This window comes from Mchenga conophoros, linkage group LG3 (genome assembly GCF_057382185.1).
Source record: "Mchenga conophoros isolate Kocher_MC1m ecotype Shallow Benthic linkage group LG3, M_conophoros_male_GT1.1, whole genome shotgun sequence".
Taxonomy (NCBI): Eukaryota; Metazoa; Chordata; class Actinopteri; order Cichliformes; family Cichlidae; genus Mchenga; species Mchenga conophoros.
In genome coordinates this window covers 63,310,978-63,333,825 of record NC_140528.1, presented here as the reverse complement: position 1 = coordinate 63,333,825, position 22,848 = coordinate 63,310,978, and the positions used below count along the sequence as shown (strand labels likewise).

The following is a 22,848-nucleotide window of genomic DNA, read 5'->3' as shown; positions in this document are numbered from 1 at the left end:
TGAACTAGCAAACATCATCATAGCTATATGCGGCTGTCCTCTTGTTTGATGGCAGATACTCCCTTCACCCTGGCCAAAAAGGCTAAAATGACCAAAGAAAAAGTGGGAAACAGCTAAACATGAGAGGTTTTTGGATAAAGTTTGTGTTTTTTCCATTGTTTAAGCACTGCTTCCAGCCAAGAGTGATGCCATATATGCCACATAGCTGCAGAAAAGGCACACATTGTTATCTTTTTACAAAAAAAAACAGCTGAACATGAGAGGTTTTTGGACCAATTTTGTGTTCTCCATTCTTTAAGCACCGGTTCGAGCACCGTTTGAGCACCGGCACCGTTTCAGAAGTACCGATTTGGCACCGGTATCGGATAAAACCTAAACGATACCCATCCCTACTTATAATCGCCTTATGTATGAATTCTGGTTGTGCTTACTGACCTCAAACCGATTTTATGTGGTACACGGCACTTAAAAAACTGTCAAAAATGTTTTAGTACGACTTTAGTAAGCTACAAAGCCGCACGCCACTTGATGGATTGTCGGAGCATTACAGCTACCGTAGGCAGGTGCCTCACGGAGTAATCTGGGTCCTAAATTCAGTCCGCTTCAGGACCCAAAGTCAAATGACAATGTGACATTTTCTAACCCCCTATCTTCTACCACTGATAGTGTTCTACAGTCCAGAACAGTCCATTTTGCAAGAGAATTTGTGAGTTTGTTCGGTGTTGACTTACTAATTTTGGTCCTGAAACCAGTCATTTCATCAAGTTTGGGCTGCCGACACCTTTAGTTGGTACTCAAACTGGAACTGCTAGCACTAATAGCTCCCACAGTTTCTGTGCTCGCTGCAACATGTTTTCAGAGTCAAAGTCAAAGTAAACTTTATTGTCATCTCTGCTATATACAGTACAGTATATAGAGAACTGGAGACGACGAGGCTCCAGTTCCATTCAGTGCAAAAGAATAGCAATAAATATAGAGAGTAAGAATAAATATACACTTTCAGACTGAGGTAAGAGGAGTAAATATACACTTTGAAGTAAAAAAGGCTAATAATATTCTAAAATTTACATTACATTACATCTGCATTTAGATAGTAACATAAGGTTAAAGTGCTTGTATGCAAACTCCTTTTTGCACAGTTTGCACAAAACCACACTTTTATCAAGGCTTCCGCCTGCCAGTCTTTTGAAATTAAATTTGCCTTTGACCAGTCCTAGCAACGCGCTTTACTCTGATTCTGGGGGTGTCCAAAACCATGGGCTGCATCCTCCTGAGGACGCATTTGTAGGCCAATTACGTCACAGCCAGGTGACGAAGGCTGTCTAAAACCATAGACTCCTCCAAATGCAGCAGACAAATGCATCCTCCTTTTCCCCAGATTTGGAGGATGAGTCTGGTGTATCCTTCGTGGCCCACCATATCCCAGAATTCATAGCGCGGCCCAGCCCAGCTACTTAGTTTTAATATTACTCTTATTACGCTTTCTGGGTCACAAAATAAACTTTTAATATATTTTCAGGCGAGAATGTAGCTGTGTAATCTTCAAATATCTGCTCGGTTTATCAAGACATCGCATATTTGCAAAAGTGCTCCGACGTTGTTGGAGACGTCTGTTACCCACCAGCTCAATAGCCAGCCGGGAGCTCGAGGGTCACTAGAGCCGTCGAGAATGGCACATCATTTTCAGATCACCGCAGTCTTTCGCTACTCAGGTAAAACGTAATATATAAGTCACTTAGATTACCTAAAAATGTTACTGTTTGGCTTTTTCAGTGTTTTATTTGTTTGTGAGTAAATCGGTTTGGCTGAGATTAAAGTTATTAGATTAGATTAGATTAAATAAAACTTTATTAATCCCTCGGGTGGGTTCCTCCTTAGTTTTCACACAGCTGAAACGAAGAAAACTGAATAAACAGAAGTGTGAGATGGTCAAGAATTTACTCCAGTGCCCTGTTATATTTTAGATAGCAAGGAGCAGACGGCTGAGTTTATTAAACTCCACCGAGACAGCAGTGACGCAAATCTGAAGGCTAGACCATCCAATTTCACAGCCGTTTACTTCCGGCCTACCCGACCTTCTAAAGACCCGGCCCACATAGACCGCAATGGCCGGGTCCTCGGGAGGATGCAGCCTATGGTTTTGGGCACGCCATCTTTGTAGCTCTGATGTGTGCATCAGTGTAATCGGTATACCAGGAAATTGTGCATTGACAAAATTTCTTGTTTGATTGGAATGCAAAGTGCGTTTAAATGCGTTATTTTTTTTTTTCAAATTAATTAATCGCAATTAACAAGGAACTGACCTGCCAGCCCATTGTTCCTTCATTGGTGGTAGTTTCAGTCATTATGCAAATGCACTGTTTATAAGGGTTGGGGAAACCTGCAGTCAGCTGAGACTGAAGAAGTCACTTGGATGCGTGACGAAACGTTTCTCCCACTAAAAATGCTACATCCAAATGAACAGAATCAACTTTTTGGGATTTACTTACTTGGATGATTGAGATGTTTGCATAATGCGACCAAAATTCAATTAAAATTATACAGTTTCTATTTTCTGGGTCCTTTACAAATGTAACTTTTCCACACACTTCCAGTTACTACATAAATCTTTATGTAGTTAGAAATATAACTTTAATATTGTTCTTTTTGGACCTTCATATTTCCACAGTAGAAAATACTTTTCCCTTAATCTCCTTTGAATGTGATGAGGTAGTCGGGGTATGCTTGGTTGTCATGGAACACAATATACATGGCAGGGTTATCAATTTTGTCCACTGCGCTATCGAAGCGGTTGTGAGGCTGCTGGCTGTTTCGGAGTGGAAGCACCTTCATGGTAGCTTGGCCCTGAGTGAAGACGCCTGTGAGGACTCGGGCGACGAACATTAACCGAGAACCATCAGCAGCTGGCTTGGAGTAGGTGGGCTGGGCTGAGTAGCTGGCGTTTACAGCAAAGTAGGTCCCATGACCGTATGCAGTTGCTGAATGTAGGAAGAAAAAAAAGGAATTAGTAATAGGTTATCATATGAGGCGACTTTTGTTGTGATTTGGTGCTATATAAATAAAATTGAATTGAATTGATTTGAATTGATAAAACATGGTGACTTCCAACATATATTACGTAAGTATTGTAAGTCTTGCATTTAATATCCTAAGAGTCCTGTTTGTGTCTATAAATGATGGTTAAATACAACCACATTCAAGACCATAAAATACTTGAAGCAGTCTGCAAATGATCAATCTGTCACCATGTAATGGTGGACCAATATAGACACAATGTCAGAGTGATCAGAGCGGTAAAGACTTACATGTATATGTAAAACCTTGGTGTATAGGAGGTAATAATTTCTAAGACAAAGTCAACATTAGTGATTCGTTTTGAAGCAACAGAAAAATGTTGTCTTGTTCAGTAACAATTATCACCGTTTTGTCCAGCAAAACTCCTGTTGAATCCAGTTGTCATGATGGAGTGGCAGTTTTCCTGGGTCGTCCCGTGGTACAGAGGTTTCTCCGCTGCTCCTCCCTCGTGTGCGTTCTTATCAGAAATGTGCTTCTTCTGGGCTTCATAGGCGCGCCGCAGGTGAACGTTCTGCAAACGTTCAATCTGACAAGAGAGACCGAAGCCAAAGGATCAAAGAGATGCCAAACAAAGCAGTGTGGATATTAATTACATCTGATGGCTTAGTTCATGTCTTTATGGTGGTAACCATAAACTGAGGCATGTGTTTCAGGTATGAGAAGTTTAGATTACAGCAGTTAATAATTAATGACTTTCTTACTGCAAAACTGAAAACTTTAGAAACTTAAAAATTAAAATAAAAAACACACTTTAGAAACATGATATTTCTCAGGTAGGGAGTTTGAATTTTTCATAGCATTTCTGAGCAAATATATTGACATCGGTTCAATGGACCACAGAGATATGGTGGCCGGAAACTGCAAATATCCAACATAGATAGATAAATTGATTGATAAAATAAAATATAATGTATTTATTTTTTTAATGTGGCAATTAATTTGTTGACAGAATGTGACTGATTTCTGTTTCCTTTAATTTCCTGTTTTTCTTTTATGATTTCGATTTTTTATATACATTTACTGAATAAATATATTAAATCAATTCATGTCTTACATGTGGACACAAAAAGAAGAGCAGGTATGTGATGATGTTGCAGTTGCCATGGGTTACAAGACATCATTTCTTTACATAGGAAAAAATAGTTCCTAGGGAAAAATGTTTTCAATTTTTTTTTTTAATATTCATTTATTATTTTTTTAATATTTATGCATTTTACAGGTTAGATAAAATAATAGGAAATTAAACACTATTTATTTATGTTTAAATAAAAATAAATAAATAGTATTTATAGTAAGTCAGTTAAAAATAAAACATATCTATTTTTTACACCCTTTATGTTATCGAAATATGTAATTAATGACCACATGCACTGTTGATATAAAGTCTGGTGCAGTTAATATTTTAATTAGCTTCTTTCCCTGAATGTTAACATGTATCATGATAGCTGACCAGTTAAGCAGACCACATTACAGCCAGTAATGCTCACTAGTTTGCACTGTAACCACACAATCAACTTTTTCAGCTTGTATGCATGTACTTGTGTATATATGTACTTGTACTTGTGCAGGAAAAGCCACCCACCTTCATCACAGTTTTGGGGACAGTTCGTTTGAAAGCCTCCTTTACTGTGTGATACTCTGCAGAAGAAGTCTCCAGAGAAACCACCTTCATAGTCTCATTGGCAGCCATGGGGTCCCAGTACAGAGGGAAAGTAAAGTCTGAAAAAGACAACATGTTTGTTATATTTTATTAAGTCAGGTAACTATTGGTTTGGTATAGGAATGCATTTCCTGTTTTCTGTGACTTTAGTGCTTGCTTTCTTTAACTGATGATAAGTTTGTTAAAGCCCTTTTCTATTCCGATTCTGTTCCTTCAGCTGTGTCTCTATGTTTATCTTCTGTCTCTCTGTCACACTTTCATGTTGTGAGTCTGTCATCTCTTACTTCCTGTTTTACTTTGGTGGTATTTCGTCTCTTGCGCTTCGTGTCCAGTTCTTTCCTCTGTCTCATCAATCTTCCCTTGCCCTTTGTTGTGTTCTCTCTCAGCTCTTTTCCTCTGTGCCTTGTGTTTTCTAAGAAGTTGAAAAAGTATTTTTTTCTCCTCTGTTTCTTTGTATTTTTAAGAGCTTAGCAATAAAGCTGTCATTGACTTTTACACATTGCATAGATGTTTTAAAATTGGGATTTGGTTCAGTCCAGCCACATATCAGTCTTAACACTGTTTGCTATATTGGTGCCCTTCTGACACCAATCTAACACTGCTTTGCAATGCAATTTGAAATCAGCAGATAAGGAGAGACTTTGATATTTCTAATATTGAAATTTTGACATTTCCTGTTTCAAAACTGTTTACTGTTACTGTCATTCCTCATAGTGACTTTTGCAACTATTTTTACAAGTACATTTTTTAATACTTTTTTAGTATAATTATTTCTTTCAAAACCTTAACATTTTTTTATTGAAGTTTATATTACTCTCAAGCATCAAACTCCAGTATCAGTCTGGCTCATTTTTGTAACATCTCTGAGAACTATCTACTCACCTGGAAGATTCTCAAGTCGTTTCAGCTTTGTCGTCTGTCTGCTCAGTGGTCGTGTGGCCACCATTGCCTGTACATCAACCTCCCATATAAGTCCCTGTGCATCTGTTATTCCTTCTGTTAATTCGTTTTTTTCCAATTGGTGATTAGCTGATTTGGGAAGTCTTTCCCAGTTACCGTGATTTGCCAGGATGCACCAAACCACTTTGTTGTAAACATCCTCCTCCTCCCTCACTCTCACCTCTCTAGCAAGGTTCATGTACTGGCACTGATTCATTTTCTGCAGTACTCGGGTGACCCCGTCTTTTAGCCCGCTCACTGTTAGGGCGCCAGACTGATCAGTTTGCACAAATAAACCCTCAGCCTCCACCAGCTCCTTCAGCTCCATCATGTCATCCTGGTTGAGGAGTTCCAGTTCCTCCTTTGAGAAGGTGTTACTGGAGCACTGCGTCTGATATTGATGCTTCAGCTTTTCCATGGCATCATCAATGTCGGATATGGAAAGACCCAGGAATGTGAAGACAGACTGATGACTAGAAGAGCTGATTTGGAGACTGCTGAGGTATGCACTCACACTAGGAGCAGACTGTTGTTGCTGTTGTTGTTCTTGAAATGACACTGGAAGGTGGATCAAACAAATAAGTAAAATAATTTTTAATCTGCTTTTATTTTAAAAATCACTACACTAAATAACCACACAAGATGGCACTTTGTGAATATTTCTGTCACCTCTGTTGATGACAGCTGGGGAATACATCTGCATCGCTTCCTCTTTAAAAGCTAAGAAGACATCGATCTTAATCAGGACGAGGCGGATGTCGGTGAGGCTGTTCATTGATGATGTAGAAGACTTGATCACTCGAAGGATGGCACCTGCCACAATAGTAGGGTCCAACTCGCCAGCACCTGCAGAAACACCACTTGCATTTAGGTGTGTGTGTGTGTGTGTGTTTGTGTGTGTAGCACAACAAGACTTGAATGCCAAACAAAATACGTACCAGCAAAGATAGCAGGAATTGCCACTGAGCTGTATTTATACGACTCACAATAGTAAATGACATTACACACAAGTTGGATGAAGTCCAAGTTGTAGACTTCATCCCTTTGTCCACATACATGAAAAATAGCTTTACAGGGGAAATTTCCAGACTGGGTCACAAATATTTTTCCTCGTTCCACGTATGCTGCACAGAAAGTGACAAAATAAGCATGAGTGAGAGGCAGATAAGTAAGATGAGAAGATAAGTAGCAACTTCTCTATTTCTCACCTGCTTTCAGTTCAGCTTCCACCTCTGGTCCAGCTACAGTTAAGATATCTTTGCATACCCCATCTGTAGAAGAAGAAGAGAAAAAGAATAAAAAAAATACTGAATAATTAAATCTGGACCTGCTAACTGCCCTACATGTATTTTTACAAGGGGTGGGATTTTAATGCATTGATTGCAATTAGTTAATTAGAAAAAAATTTAACGCGTTAAAAAAAGCGCTTTTAATCACACTTTGCATTCCAAGCAAAGGGGAACTTTTGTCAATGCTCGTTTCCCTGGTATACCGATTACACTAGTGATGGTAAATTTGATTCTTTTTACTGAATCGAGTTTTGATGAGTCACTCACCAAAGTGAATCGGATTTTTGAGTCATTTGATTCACTGAGTCAGTTGACTAGAGAGTGCAAAAAATGTACATTTTCACTCAAAGTTAATTTGTTTCTCTTTTCATGTAAATCCTACTGCTAAGATGAATGATTCTAAAAAAACAACAACTATTTTATAGAGCAAAAAAGAGCAAAAACATTTCTAAAATTAAGCAATTTCCTATCAAAACTGCTTAATAAACATTTATTTTGTTTATTTGTATTTTATTAGTATTTTCCATAAATGTGTCAAATATATATTTTCTCATCTAAATGTCCTCTGAGCTGTGAGCCAGGGGGCGGTAATGTGCCTTAACATTGGTTGCCAACCAAGAAGAAGAAGAAGCTGTGAGCCAGGAGGGAGGGGGTGAGTGAGTGAGTGAGTGATTCGCTTACGCTTACGATTCAGCACAGGAAGGGAGGGTGTTAGCATGTTAGTAGAGCGATGCTACTGTGAACCGAGGAGCTATTTTCTTGATGTGAGCTTCCACTCAGGGTTTTTTCTTTCAGTTCAGAGCAGAAATGCTTTTGTTAAGAAACTGGCTGTTGTTTTTCCCCCCCACAATTTTAATTATAAGCTAGATATATTTCTACTAATGGAATTAGTTTTCTAACAGCAACAGGGATGAGTCAGTGAGTCAGTTGGGCTTGTGGATCATGATTTACGAGTCAGTAAAGTGATTCTCGAGTATTGAACGATTCGTTCACAAATCGAACATCACTAGATTACACTGATGCACACATCAGAGGTAAAAAGAATCAGAATAAAGTGACTTGCTGTGACTGAGCGGAGGCAAATTTAATTTCAAAAGACTACCTGACGGAAGCCTTGATAAAAGCATGGTTTTATGCAAACTGTGCAAAAAGGAGTTTGCGTACCATGAAGCACTTCAACTTTACGGCACCATCTAATTGCAAAACATGTTGCAGCAAGCACGAAACTGTGGGAGCTGTTAGCTCTAGCAGTTCGAGTACCAACAAAAGATATCGGCAGCCCAAATGTGATGAAATGACTGGCTTAAGGACCAAAATTAGCAAGTCATCATTGGACAACAATGCCCATAAACTGCTTTGCATTTTGTCATCCACCAAACCTGTTCCGACTGAATTTGCCTGGTCAGCACTTGCACAAAAATATTAAACTACAACCATGATAGGTACGAGATGTAAAATACAAGTAAGTATTTGATCTTAAAATAAGTGGCCTGCTGATAATACTAGATGAAAACTTGGATGGTAAAAATAGTAAATGGCCTGTATTTATATAGCGCTTTACTAGTCCCTAAGGACCCCAAAGTGCTTTACACATCCAGTCATCCACCAATCCACACACACATTGGTGATGACAAGCTACATTGTAGCCCACAGCCACCCTGGGGCGCACTGACAGAGGCGAGGCTGCCGGACACTGGCGCCACCGGACCACCACCAGTAGGCAACGGGTCAAGTGTCTTGCCCAAGGACACGATGATCGAGACTGTCGGAGCCAGGGCTCGAACCAGCAACCTTCTGATTACAAGGCGAACTCCCAACTCTTGAGCCAAGATCGCCCGTAATATGTTCAAAGATCATGTTTAAAAAGACATCCCCATTTCTGAGCAAACATTCATGAACATGTGTTTACCTTTGAAATTCGTAGAGAGCTATGCCACCATTGTGGCTAAAAAAAATAATGTCACAGTTACAACATGATCCTCCTGCTCACTATGCTATGTACAGTGGGGCAAAAAAGTATTTAGTCAGCCACCGATTGTGCAAGTTCCCCCACTTAAAATGATGACAGAGGTCAGTAATTTGCACCAGAGGTACACTTCAACTGTGAGAGACAGAATGTGAAAAAAAATCCATGAATTCACATGGTAGGATTTGTAAAGAATTTATTCGTAAATTATGGTGGAAAATAAGTATTTGGTCACCTCAAACATAGAAAATCTCTGGCTCTCACAGACCTGTAACGTCTTCTGTAAGAAGCTTTTCTGTCCCCCACTCGTTACCTGTATGAATGGCACCTGTTTGAACTCATCATCTGTATAAAAGACACCTGTCCACAGCCTCAAACAGTCAGACTCCAAACTCCGCCATGGCCAAGACCAAAGAGCTTTCGAAGGACACCAGGAAAAGTATTGTAGACCTGCACCAGACTGGGAAGAGTGAATCTACAATAGGCAAGCAGCTTGGTGTGAAAAAATCAACTGTGGGAGCAATCATCAGAAAATGGAAGACATACAAGACCACTGATAATCTCCCTCGATCTGGGGCTCCACGCAAGATCTCATCCCGTGGGGTCAAAATGATCATGAGAACGGTGAGCAAAGATCCCAGAACCACACGGGGGGACCTGGTGAATGACCTGCAGAGAGCTGGGACCAAAGTAACAAAGGTCACCATCAGTAACACACTACAACAGCAGGGAATCAAATCCCGCAGTGCCAGACGTGTTCCGCTGCTGAAGCCAGTGCATGTCCAGGCCCGTCTGAAGTTTGCCAGAGAGCACATGGATGATACAGCAGAGGATTGGGAGAATGTCATGTGGTCAGATGAAACCAAAGTAGAACTTTTTGGTATAAACTCAACTCGTCGTGTTTGGAGGAAGAAGAATACTGAGTTGCATCCCAAGAACACCATACCTACTGTGAAGCATGGGGGTGGAAACATCATGCTATGGGGCTGTTTTTCTGCCAAGGGGACAGGACGACTGATCCGTGTTAAGGACAGAATGAATGGGGCCATGAATCGTGAGATTTTGAGCCAAAACCTCCTTCCATCAGTGAGAACTTTGAAGATGAAACGAGGCTGGGTCTTCCAACATGACAATGATCCAAAACACACCGCCCGGGCAACAAAGGAGTGGCTCCGTAAGAAGCATTTGAAAGTCCTGGAGTGGCCTAGCCAGTCTCCAGACCTCAACCCCATAGAAAATCTGTGGCGGGAGTTGAAAGTCCGTGTTGCTCGGCGACAGCCCCAAAACATCACTGCTCTCGAGAAGATCTGCATGGAGGAATGGGCCAAAATACCAGCTACTGTGTGTGCAAACCTGGTAAAGACCTATAGTAAACGTTTGACCTCTGGTATTGCCAATAAAGGTTATGTTACAAAGTACTGAGTTGTATTTTTGTTATTGACCAAATATTTATTTTCCACCCTGATTTACCAATAAATTCTTTACAAATCATACCATGTGGATTCATGGATTTTTTTTTTTTCACATTCTGTCTCTCACAGTTGAAGTGTACCTCTGGTGCAAATTACTGACCTCTGTCATCATTTTAAGTGGGGGAACTTGCACAATCGGTGGCTGACTAAATACTTTTTTGCCCCACTGTACTTGTGTGCATCCTCAGTTTCACTTACCAAGGATAAAATTTTGGAAGTCTGTTGTGTTCACTACAACATCTGTAGTTTCATTGGTTATGTCACCAAACACAACATGTAGTTTAACCCCACTTTCCACTGTCATGGTTATGTCATCCAAGTCACTGGTGAGGGACCTGAAGATTGCTTAGAGGAAGAACACCACACATTAGCTATTGTTTGATATTTAATCTGATAACTGAGGGTACTAATGAAGATGGTAAAATATGGCACAGGCTGAATGCTTTTTATCTGCTCACTATGCATTAATGTCACATACTAAAGACAGTCTGAGTAGTGCTAGTTTACCTTGGCCTCCCTGGTTCATATTTAAGCTGAGCTGTCTGTAGACATTGTGGTAGCACTGTAGATAAAAACACAGAATAACACGATAAAGAATTGATGCCTGCATGTTACATATCAGATACAGGCCATCAAGTAAGGGTTACCTCCTCAGAATCAGGGTAACCAGGTTTAATGACAATGTGGATGTTTGTAAGAGATCCAGAAGATGCAGATAATCCAAACTGGTGAATGATGTCAGTCAACACTTGAATAGCTTCTCTCAGCGGGTAGCTTAAAACAATTCCTGGCCCAATGATTGGAATGGCCACTGAACCAAAATTCTGCCGTACACAAAGCTCCAGACACTTCTGCAGACCGTTACCAAGAGCCTGCAAATCAAAAGTTACATATTTTTAACTATGTTTTCAAACTTAACTCTTGGATTGTACACTGCAACTGAGCACACAAGGAAAACCTTGAGGCTCCACAAAAAACTTAAATTTGTTTGCATAAGTCCTGGCTTGGAGTTTGTGGTATATAACATCAACTTATTCCAACCTTTCAACTATACACAGCAATGATATTTATTTAATTTCATAAAACTTTACTATTCCCAAAGGAAATTCATTGATGCATTTCATTGGTTTTCTGAAGGTAAACTAAATATGAATAAGCTCTTATCCATCTCTAGAAGTGTTAATAAAAGTCCTTAATTTTACCTGAACACTCTTTCCTCTTACTCCGTCCCAAGGCAAGCACTCAATGAAGAAAATCTTGGAGCAGCCCAGAGATGGAGGTGCATCAACCAGCTGAACATCACCAGGGGCGAGGGCACAACTGGCTAAGACTGAATCAAACTTTAACTTTAATACATTCCCAGCTTTGGCCAACAAACTTTTGCCAATATTTGTAGAAGTCAGCTGCTTGTTGAGCATGGGGACCACCAGAACATCCACCTGCAGAAATAATATTGAATAACATGAATGTTGATATTTTATTTTGAGACTATGGGAAATAGAATTGAATGGAAATAATCAAACCTGTTCATTTTCTAAACTGCTGAGTTTGATCTTCAGGTTTGTTCTGTTGATTGCAGAGTTTCCAACTGTGCTGTACATGCTGCTGCTGCTGTAGCTGAGAGATCTAGGTGTGTCGCTGAGTCTGCTGATGTTTCGTGGTCTTTGCACATTTGGGATGGCTGCAGTTTGCTTCTCTTGGATAATGACGTGACAGGAACCCTCTATCAGCTCTTTAGTCACTTTACCCTCTTCCTGGAAGTACTGCTGAGCCCCTGGTCCATCTAGAGTCAAAGTGTCTACTACAACACTGTCTAGAGTTGATGTTAGGGCCTCCTTGGCCTCCTGAACATGACATCGAGGACCAGACACAAACACACAAGGATTTGGAAAATGTGAGGCTTGTAAGGTCACCTTGGTCTGCTTCATGCCAATCAAGTCTAGGATTTTATTAAAACAGTAGACAGTGTCATGATGAAGCAGATTGATGGTTTCTTGAGTTGAAACTTGATTCAACTGGAAGTCATGAAGAACTTCATTGAGCTTGGCCACATTTTCACTGTAGCCCACCAGTTGGACGTTGGTTGTTGAGGTTCCCCTGGCGCCTGGCATGTAGCTGATGTCCACTCTGAACTCTCTACTGTTGGCCTCGTTTTTGGCTTTTGTCAGAATTTCTTTCAACCTGTTGAGATCTATTGCACCCTGCAGCTGTACAGTGGTCACTTTAAAGTCTCTCATTACTGCTGCCTCGGCCTCATTCAGAGCATCAGAGGACAAACTGGACAGAACCAGATCTGCACCCACCTCAAAGAAAACAGGGTTTCTGAGGCTCTGCTGGAAGCGAGTTTGGTATTTTGGGATGGCATCACTGGTCTTCATGAAGGTTAGCAGAGCTGTAGGGAACTTAACGCTCTTCTCCTTTATGTTCTTAATCAGTTCAACCAGTTTTGCAGCTCCTGACTGCACCTCTTTGTCAGGGCCCTCCAAAGTGATCATGGCACTACCTCTGATGATTGTAACCTCTGGACAATTAGCACGCATTTCTCGATTGAAGTCTTCTTCTATGAGCTTGAAGTTCTTCTCCACAATCGGCACTTCCTTTTTGGTGGGTAGGCTTTTTTCCAGAATTGCAATCTTCTCCTTCATGGCATCAACCTCTCCTACAACCACAGCATAGCCACTCTCTGTGTAAACTTTGATATCATCTGTCTTAAAGGCCGAGTCCTGCAGTACTATTTTCACCTGTTTTGGCTCAAGCACATGATAGCAGAGGTAGGTCTCAGTTAGCTGGACGAAGACCTGATTCACCTGATACTCCCATTTCTCTGCAGAACCACCAAATCCTCCTCCTGGACCCTTGTCAACCTCCCCTCTAACCAAAACCTCCTCTTCATCGAAATTTAGCTCCACTGTGCAGCCGATTGACGACAGTTGTTTTTCGAAAAATGTGTATGCTTTACAGTTGTCTCTCAGGAAAAACAGCAGGAAAACATCTATTCTGAAAGTCTTCTCAAGACCATTTATGTTTGGGTTTGTAGAGCTCTGAAAGAAGAGAAGAAATCAAACAAATCTGTCAATTAATGCTATAAGATAGACTACTTATCATGAACAATTGGAGTGTACCACATAGGCCTGGGTAGTAAATCAAAAACGAATCATAACCTTCATTCAAAAACTCTAATCAACGTACATTAAAAAAAAGTTGATTTCACAGCAGTTTTCAGTTGTACTGATTCATAGAGTCCTTTCTGTTATGTAAATAAAAACACATAAAATTAATATTTCTCTGTATATGTTTTTTTTGTTGTTGTTATGTCTGACTATGACACTGTGTTAGAACAGAAATATGCTACAGTCGAGTTTCTAAAACAGTTTCGATATTGTGTACAATGTAAATGAAAGCAGAATACAATGGTTTGTGAATCAGTTAAAACATGATGTTGAGGTTTTTTGTTTTTTTTTAATCTGTTTGCTAGCAGTGTCCATGGATTCCACAAAGAATTTAAAATTTTGTTTACTGGCCAGACTCCTTCAAGCTGATAGGAAGGAAACAGTAACTCAAATAACATCACAACATTACAATCCAAAATTAACAACAAAGATTTAAAAGAAACAGCACTGAAGTCTTACTTGGTACTATCAAAGTGTACCTAATAAAATGTCCAGTGAGAGTGTTACCATCTGGCTTTTTATGACCTATGTTTTTTAAAAAAAAACACTATCTTTGATTGTATGGAGGTGGAGTAACATACATGGCATTGGTTACTTGCTTGTCTCGTCTTGTCAATTACAGTCAATTGTGCCTCCCTTATGTGTGTAGTTTCCTCGTTCCCCTCTGTGCATTTACAGTGTGTGTTCTCTTGTGTTCGTTACTGGATCGTCTACGTTATTTCCAGTGATAGGAATAACGTTACTAACACCGTTACATTTTTTCAGTAACGAGTAAACTAGTTACTATTTCTATCGTTACAATGCCGTTACCATTACTAACAGAAAAGTGCGGTGCAGTGCGTTACTATTTTTCCACAAACAGGCGGTCGAAGATGTGTTCAGCAGACAATCACTTTTTGGCACAACACCTGGAGCTAAGGGGCAATCACATGAGTGCTGCTGTTTGACTGAGGAAGAATAAAGTAGTCGTGGTAAGCCAGTCACATGACCACTTCAAGATGACAAAGCAACAAGGTGATATATACTGGTTTTTAAATTGTGTTGATAGGCCAGTAAAACCAGAGTCATGATAAACAATATATACGCTGCGTTTTTTCCTGAATAGTTTTGTCACATTTACTGTCTAAGGACAGTGCTAGCAAGCACTCTCTGCTTATGAGTAGAGATGGCACGATACCACTTTTTTATATCCGATACCGATATCATAAATTTGGATATCGGCCGATACCGATATGAATCCGATTGTCACGGGTTGCCGGGGCAAGCCGTGTGTGAATTATTAACGGACCCAAGATGCAGACTGCTTAAGTCGTGAGCGAGCTTTATTAACAAAAGGGTGAAACAAACAGGAACGAGGTGGACGAAAACCAAAACTTAAGAGTAACCTACACTAAGCAAAAACAAACATGAAACCTTGAGACATGAACCAGAGATGTGGGGAGAAGGCACTGGAAAATGGCATAGGAACATGAAACGTGAAAAAAGGAGAGTACAGAAACCCAGAATAAACAAAACCACAGAATAATAATAAACTAAAACATAAACACGGAGTCACAGACTCCGGACCATGACGCCAATATAGTGTGTTTTTTAATAAATAAAACTGTTTTTTAATATCTTGCTGCATTTTGTATAAGTTCAAACCTGAAAAAAAACACTAAAGCTATTCTGTTATACCTGTATGCAAAAAATACACTGCACCCAAAATATTTCATAGTTCAGCAATACTGATCAATCTAATAAACTTAAACCTGCTCCATCCTTCTTATTCTGGTATTTTAAAGAGTAAGCAACCTAACTAATAGGGTTGCAAACTCCCAGCAAAAAAATATATAAAATAGGGAACCACCCCCCACCTAATGATGCTTAATCGACGTAATCAACTTTAATTTGATGCAGTGTGAAAAAAAATGCACAGAAATCAATTATTTTTCAAGAATAATTAAATAGATTCAACATCTTTCTTCAACAGAAGTGCAGACTGCACAGATGGTATCTTCCCAAAGGAAAAAGTACTATAGCTTACTAGGGTATATTAGACTTAACAACTATATACAATAATGGACTTCTATACTTTTTACATCAGATTAAAATTTGGGTGTAAGATTCAGATAATTATTTATTAAAAGCTAGACATTTTAAATGAGAACAAGAAAGAAAAGTATGTCTTTGTGCCCCCTTTCCCTGTTCATGCCCTATCGGCCCCCCTGGCTAAACTTTGCTAGATCCGCCCCTGCACAGTTACCAGCCGTCAGCTAGTAGATCCTGGTGTACAAAGTAATTACTTTGTACACCAGGATCTTTTTTTATAAAAAAAAAAAAAAATTCTAACAACTGCTTATCAAGCTTAAACGTGCTGCTGTTATTCAGCTGCTGGTTTTCTCTTTCTGGCACGAATTGGGCGACAAACAAACAAGAGAGACAGACTCGCGACAGAAAAGCCGATCAGCTGATCACTAATCAGTTTCACGCTGAAGTAGCAGCAGGAGAGGGAGGGAGAGAGAAGAGGCAGTCGCTCCATATATCAGTCAAGCTTACCGTGGGAATGCTTTACAAACATTTAGATGGACTTACACACTTGCTTTACTTCTCTCTGGGATAACTTTCTCGGAGATGAAATGCCGGTTTGGTAGCGAGGCTCCGACTGCTCAACCAGACCGCAGACGGGTCTGGCACACAGCCCCTCTATCAGGTGATGCATACTGCTCCGACGTGCTATGGTTATGAGCCGAGTTATGCCATGTTGCAAGTTTTGTGAGGTGCTTTTTGATATTTAATGGATGGATTACATTTTTTGTTTCTCCGATCCAGTAATTTAAGTCAGTATTGGACTGATACCGATACATAATATCAGATCGGTCCATCTCTACTCTCAACACACTCAATCGAATGTCAGCAGCTGAAGAATAAGAGTTTGTTTTATATTCATAGTGACAAATCGGGTAATATGCTAGCCAGCCAGTTAAGGGGCTTCCAGGCAGGTTGAGAGATCAAGATCAAATTTAGTCTGCAGCTCCATGCATTTATATATACATATATATATATATATATATATATATATATATATATATATATATATATATATATATATATTCACGAATTCCAGGGAATTTACATCTGCCAGGAGAGTTAAATTAAAACACCAGTGTCGTCTGGATTGAAGGACGTCTGGAAAACTCATTGATAACACAACAGGGGTATGGTCTGATGTTACTATGGCCTGGTATTCACAGGATTGGACCCATGGAGTCAACCGATTATTGATGAGAAAATAATCCATCCTAGAATAAGTGTGGTGTACCTGTGAAAAAACGAGTACTCTCCTCTGTGGGGGTGTAAATAGTGCCAAACATCAGACAGTTAGATAAAAAAAAAAAGGTTAACTCGCTACTCTTAAACTGATTCGGCAACATTATCCGGCTCTGACGCTGAGTTTTTACTGTAACCAAAAGTCATGTTTGAAAGAGCAGTAAACTGTACCAGTGATTGGCTTGTCGATGGCTGGTCAGAGGTCTGTGGTGAACTTGTCCGGCTCACGGTCAGCCGCACTTGTCCACTAGGAAGAGTGATGGTGTGAAACTTCCTCTGCAAAACTCTGTCTTGATCTAAAACGAGCATAAACAGAGTCACTGAAACACAAATATAGGAATACATTTTACAAATAACCGACTGTCCTACCTTCTTTTTCCTTAAAACATATTTTATAAACGTTTCCTCCGAGTTTTTCAAGATTTCCACAGTCGCCACCCCCGGACTCTCGCCTTTTCTGAAAGTATCTCCTCACTTTCTCCTTCTCTCTGTCTGTAAAGTCAGTGGCTTCAAAAAACAGTGGATACGGATATTCATCCATTTTATCTGCAATTCTACACTAACATGAGAACTTTAAGCCCGTCAAACATTTGGCCGCTCTGAGTGCCCGTTTTTCTTTCAGTTTCACTTTTAAAGTATCACATCCTCATGTTTACACTCCCACACCCAGCAATGGGGAAAGTGCGCATTTAATTCTCAGGGGATTTTTTCAGCTCACCTGCTCTGCAGGTATTTTACAAGGTGTTTCAGCTGTCAGAGTATAACTCTAAATCAGCGGTCACCGGTACCGGTCCGTGAGTCGTTTGGTACCGGGCCGCGAGAGTTGAGGCGTGAAATGTATGGTTTTCAGGGTTTTTTTTATCGGTTTTCAGCGTTATTTTGTTATCGTTTTTATCGTTAACTCGGTTTTCCTGGGTCTTTTCACGTGTGTTTAAATCTTCCTTTTTTCGGTACCGGTACTAGTTTTATTTTGTTGTATTTATCCGCGACACCTTAAAGTCCGTGAAAATGGGCATAAACCGGTCCGTGGCGCAAAAAAGGTTGGGGACCGCTGCTCTAAATCATATTTATGTCTTAATATGGTTTTGAGAAAGACATTTTACCAGTAATTATGTGAGGTCTGACATTAACTGAAGCTCGAGCTGTTTTCATATTTTCATCTGAAAACATCACACTAAAATCTACAGATATGACTTTTACTAAGAAGGAGGTAAATAAGCTCAGGAGATTTGTGGCAGTGACTGATTCATGTGATGAGGTCCTTTATGGACAGATGTCATGCCATGAACAATAGCATACATTACATTGATTCTTTAAACAATGGAGAAGAAGCATCAGTTTGTGAAGATCATATTGCTGAACAAATTATATAAACATCTTAGATTTTTCTTTCTCAAATAGTTTATTGTAAGAACAAACACAGTATATCTAAAAAATCTGATTTAATACATTTTAAAAACACTTTTAAAATTTCGTAAAGCTACAGCTACTAAACAAAGTCAAAATTCCTTGTTATTAACTGCTGAGGAAATTACACATCTTTCATTTTAGTATTAAACACTGCATTTATATTTGTGATCCTATAAATCACCAAATGTTTTAATTTTCACATGAATGTCTGTTTACAGTTACAGATTTTGTCTTGATCTCCAACAGTGATCTTCCACATTCTCACATGTAGTTTCAAGCAGTAATCTAGAAATATCTAAAGCTCAGAACCAAATCTTTAGTGTCCAACTGAAGTTACCATAAAATTAAAGTTAGCTTAGTTTATTGTGCATTAAGAAATAATTACATGGTTTTTCAACATATGGTTAGAATAACATTATTGAAACGGTCATATTTTACGTGCAAATTGAGAGAAAGTGACCACACATAAATTTTATGTTGAACTGTCTCGAAATCAGATCTGTGCCTCTTTAAATATGTCCTTCCCATTCAGCAGCCCCGCCTATTAAGGGGTGGGAAAATCCACCTCTTCTATTTTCATCTCAAGCTGCTGAGTAAGGACCCAGACTGCGCTGTGGCAGAAGCAGTTACACAAAGTAAAACTTGTGCTATCATGAGAAACCACTTTTCTTTGAATTTACGTTCAGGAATTTAAGCACAGAGACTTTTGAAGATGGATTTATTTGCTGTTTAATGTTGTGTAGTTGAGCAGCTAATCATCCATTTTTTCCTACAGAGTGACTATTTGATTGGCTGCTCAGCCATGTGCTGTGACTGGTTGAATAGTTAATGGTGGAAGAGAGGAAAAACAGACACACTGTGGAAGAGCCAGAAATTCTAATTAACAATTAAATACACAGTAGTTTATAAACACACAGAGAGTGAAAAACATGAGTGAAAAAGAAACATAAAGTGCATCATGGGAAGGATTGAGGGGTCATCTGCACTAAACATATGCTTTATCAAAAATGGAAGTTTTAAGCCTAATTTAATCTTAACCCACACTACTTTTAAATATCCTAAGAACCAAAAGTAAGCCTGCAGTCTGAGAGCAAAGTGCTCTGTTGGGGTGATACAGTATTATGAGGTCTTTAACATAAGATGGGGCCTGACTGTTCAGAACACTGATGGTAAATCGGTGTTGAAAATGTATTAGCTGTATAGGAAATATTCCCCATGATGAAGCACTAACAGAAGATTATGAGGTAATCTGGATAAGCCTTATGTTAGAGTGGATTGTTAAATGTTGTCATTTTTATGCTTACCATCCATCTCTACATTGTTTAACTGTGGGATGAAAGGAATTCTACTGTCCTTCCCCCCAGATTCTCGAGGTTCTAGGTGGGGGGCTGTAGTCTTTTATTACAGACACATCCTTGTGCTTTTTGATGTAAGCTTCCTGCGTTTACGACCCTTTGGTCAGCAGGAGGTCTGACACACACACACACACACACATTCTTACAGAAGTTCACACATATACATATAATGCCTTGTCTTAGAACCATGTGGGCGTGGCTTTGTTCTGATGTTTTTTGTGTGAACTGTCTCTCAATAAAAAGGCAGCAGGAGGAGGTCAGAGTCGAGGTCTTTCTCGTGGTGGACACAGGCCTCCCTTGCGCAAGTGATCGATCGATCGATTGTCTTGTTTTCTTCATGATGAATAAGTCTCTAGAATTATTACCATTGAAAATAATAAACATGCTTGGATTTGTTATTCCGTCCACCAAACTGTCATAACGTTCATCAGGCTGATTGGTGCAAGGCAGAGGCACCTTTATGCTGCTGTTGCCCTGAGTGTAAATACCATTGATGGCTTACAAACACTGTCTGAGAACCATCAGCACCTGGTTTTGAATACCCAGGGCTGGACGAGTAGCTGGCATTTATAGCAAAGTAGGTCTGACCATATACAGTTACTGAAAACAGAAAATAAAAGAGAGACATTTAAAATTTTGGAATTACCAGACATGTACAGTATTTTCCGCACTATAAGGCTCACTTGAAATCCTTAGATTTTTTCAAAAAGCAACAGTGCACCTTATAATTCTGACATAAACGGTAGTAACCAGACCGAAAAGCAGCGCACATTTCGGTGCTTTATTTCGGTGCTTTTTTTTCCTGAGCTGTGATACACTTCTAGCCAATCATTTTACGTTTCCGAGGATAGTAGGCGGGGCCAGGTACGTACGTTCTGTTAGAGCAGAGCTACAGATTAAAAATGCCCAAGGCGAAGCGGTCAAAAGTCTGGCTGTACTTCACAGCAAAATATGCAAACTCAGCAGCCTGCAACAAGTGCTTTAAGCTGATACTGTGATGCTGTCAAAGGAGGTAACACCAAGAATCCGATTAAACAGCTGGCGACGCATAGCGTTTTTTTTAAAAGCCGAGAAATGCGCCGTATTTGATAGCTTGCTGCGAGACCTCACACCGTGCACGTCAGGTGGGTTGCCAGTTATCGGACCCGGAGCAACATCCCCCAAAAACCCGAAGAGGAGATTCCTGGCCCCTAGCCCTGCCAGTGTAGCAGAAATGATGACGGATGATGATGGCAGCAGCAGCCATTCTTCTCTGCATGAGTAGCTTCATGTTGTTCGTGTGTAATTTACGTTGAGTAGGCTAACCACGTTATTACATTAATGCATGTAAGGTGAACTAGCAAACATCATCATAGCTATATGCGGCTGTCCTCTTGTTTGATGGCAGATACTCCCTTCACCCTGGCCAAAAAGGCTAAAATGACCAAAGAAAAAGTGGGAAACAGCTAAACATGAGAGGTTTTTGGATAAAGTTTGTGTTTTTTCCATTGTTTAAGCACTGCTTCCAGCCAAGAGTGATGCCATATATGCCACACAGCTGCAGAAAAGTCTAACATTGTTATCTTTTTACAAAAAAAAACAGCTGAACATGAGAGGTTTTTGGACCAATTTTGTGTTCTCCATTCTTTAAGCACCGGTTCGAGCACCGTTTGAGCACCGGCACCGTTTCAAAAGTACCGATTTGGCACCGGTATCGGATAAAACCTAAACGATACCCATCCCTACTTATAATCGCCTTATGTATGAATTCTGGTTGTGCTTACTGACCTCAAACCGATTTTATGTGGTACACGCAGTGTTGGGGAGTAACGGAATACATGTACCGCCGTTACGTATTTAAAATACAAAATATGAGTAACTGTATTCCGTTACAGTTACCGTTTAAAAAGGTGGTATTCAGAATACATTTACTTTGTTGAAATAAATGGATTACACTGCGGTACTTTCCTGTTTCATTTTGTGGCGGGTCAGGACTGTTTGGGTTTTGTTTAACAACTACGTTCCGTTGTTCCAGGCGGCAGCATTACGGTTGCCATGGTTACAGGGCGACGCTCTCTCTCTCTGCGACTGTGTGCTTCCTGGGTGAGAGAGCGCCTTTTCGTTGTTGTTGTTGTTGTTGTGCTAAGCTAACAGGCAGAATGCTACAAGCATAGCTCTAAAGAATGTAGCATCGTGGGCAGTGTAGTCCGTGTTGCAGGGAGAATGGACTGCCAATACACGTTATGGGTCTGTGAGCGCGAGGAGGGAGAAAAAGGGGAATGGAATAAGGTACGAGTTGTCATCGAGGAAAAACGGGAGCTGGAAGCATGTAAATATAATAATAACCACTTCAGCCAAGAAGAGTGCCTGACGAGCCCAGTTGTAAGTAAGCTATTGAGACTCAACTGTACACCGTGTTCGTGTTTTCCTCCGAAAACAATAAGTTCCGTTGGAGCAGCCTTTCAACGCCTCTCTCTGTCTCTCGCAAGAAAAGTTGACCCACACAACAAAGTAAAGCTATTTTTCGGCTACGAGCCGACAGGGACCCAGTATTAGTCAGAGGTCCCTTTACTACAGTTCGGAGTCGCGGACCTTCAGTAATAGTAATAAATCACAGCAATTCACGTTGTTGTAAAAAGCATGATAATATAGTAAGTAATCCAAAGTATTCAGAATACGTTACTGTCATTGAGTATCGTAACGGAATACGTTACAGAATACATTTTGGGGCATGTATTCTGTATTCTGTATTGGAATACATTTTAAAAGTAACCTTCCCAACACTGGGTACACGGCACTTAAAAAACTGTCAAAAAATGTTTTAGTACGACTTTAGTAAGCTACAAAGCCGCACGCCACTTGATGGATTGTCAGAGCATTACAGCTACCGTAGGCAGGTGCCTCACGGAGTAATCTGGGTCCTAAATTCAGTCCGCTTCAGGACCCAAAGTCAAATGACAATGTGACATTTTCTAACCCCCTATCTTCTACCACTGATAGTGTTCTACAGTCCAGAACAGTCCATTTTGCAAGAGAATTTGTGAGTTTGTTCGGTGTTGACTTACTAATTTTGGTCCTGAAACCAGTCATTTCATCAAGTTTGGGCTGCCGACACCTTTAGTTGGTACTCAAACTGGAACTGCTAGCACTAATAGCTCCCACAGTTTCTGTGCTCGCTGCAACATGTTTTCAGAGTCAAAGTCAAAGTAAACTTTATTGTCATC

At 40.0% G+C, this 22,848-nt stretch overlaps 1 protein-coding gene across 1 annotated transcript; it reads right to left on the bottom strand.

Moving 5' to 3' along the window:
- Positions 1-890: 890 nt before the first annotated feature.
- LOC146579965 (protein mono-ADP-ribosyltransferase PARP14-like) lies at positions 891-17,478 on the bottom strand. Its single transcript, XM_085266526.1, has 14 exons — positions 17,250-17,478; positions 17,052-17,176; positions 11,925-13,442; positions 11,604-11,840; positions 11,049-11,273; positions 10,909-10,963; positions 10,600-10,746; positions 6,883-6,945; positions 6,613-6,798; positions 6,344-6,520; positions 5,618-6,232; positions 4,658-4,794; positions 3,421-3,601; positions 891-2,978 (listed from the first exon to the last, which is right to left on the bottom strand). The coding sequence occupies exons 1-14, from the start codon at positions 17,419-17,421 to the stop codon at positions 2,686-2,688; spliced, it is 4,131 nt and encodes a 1,376-aa protein (XP_085122652.1). The 5' UTR covers positions 17,422-17,478; the 3' UTR covers positions 891-2,685.
- Positions 17,479-22,848: the final 5,370 nt, after the last annotated feature.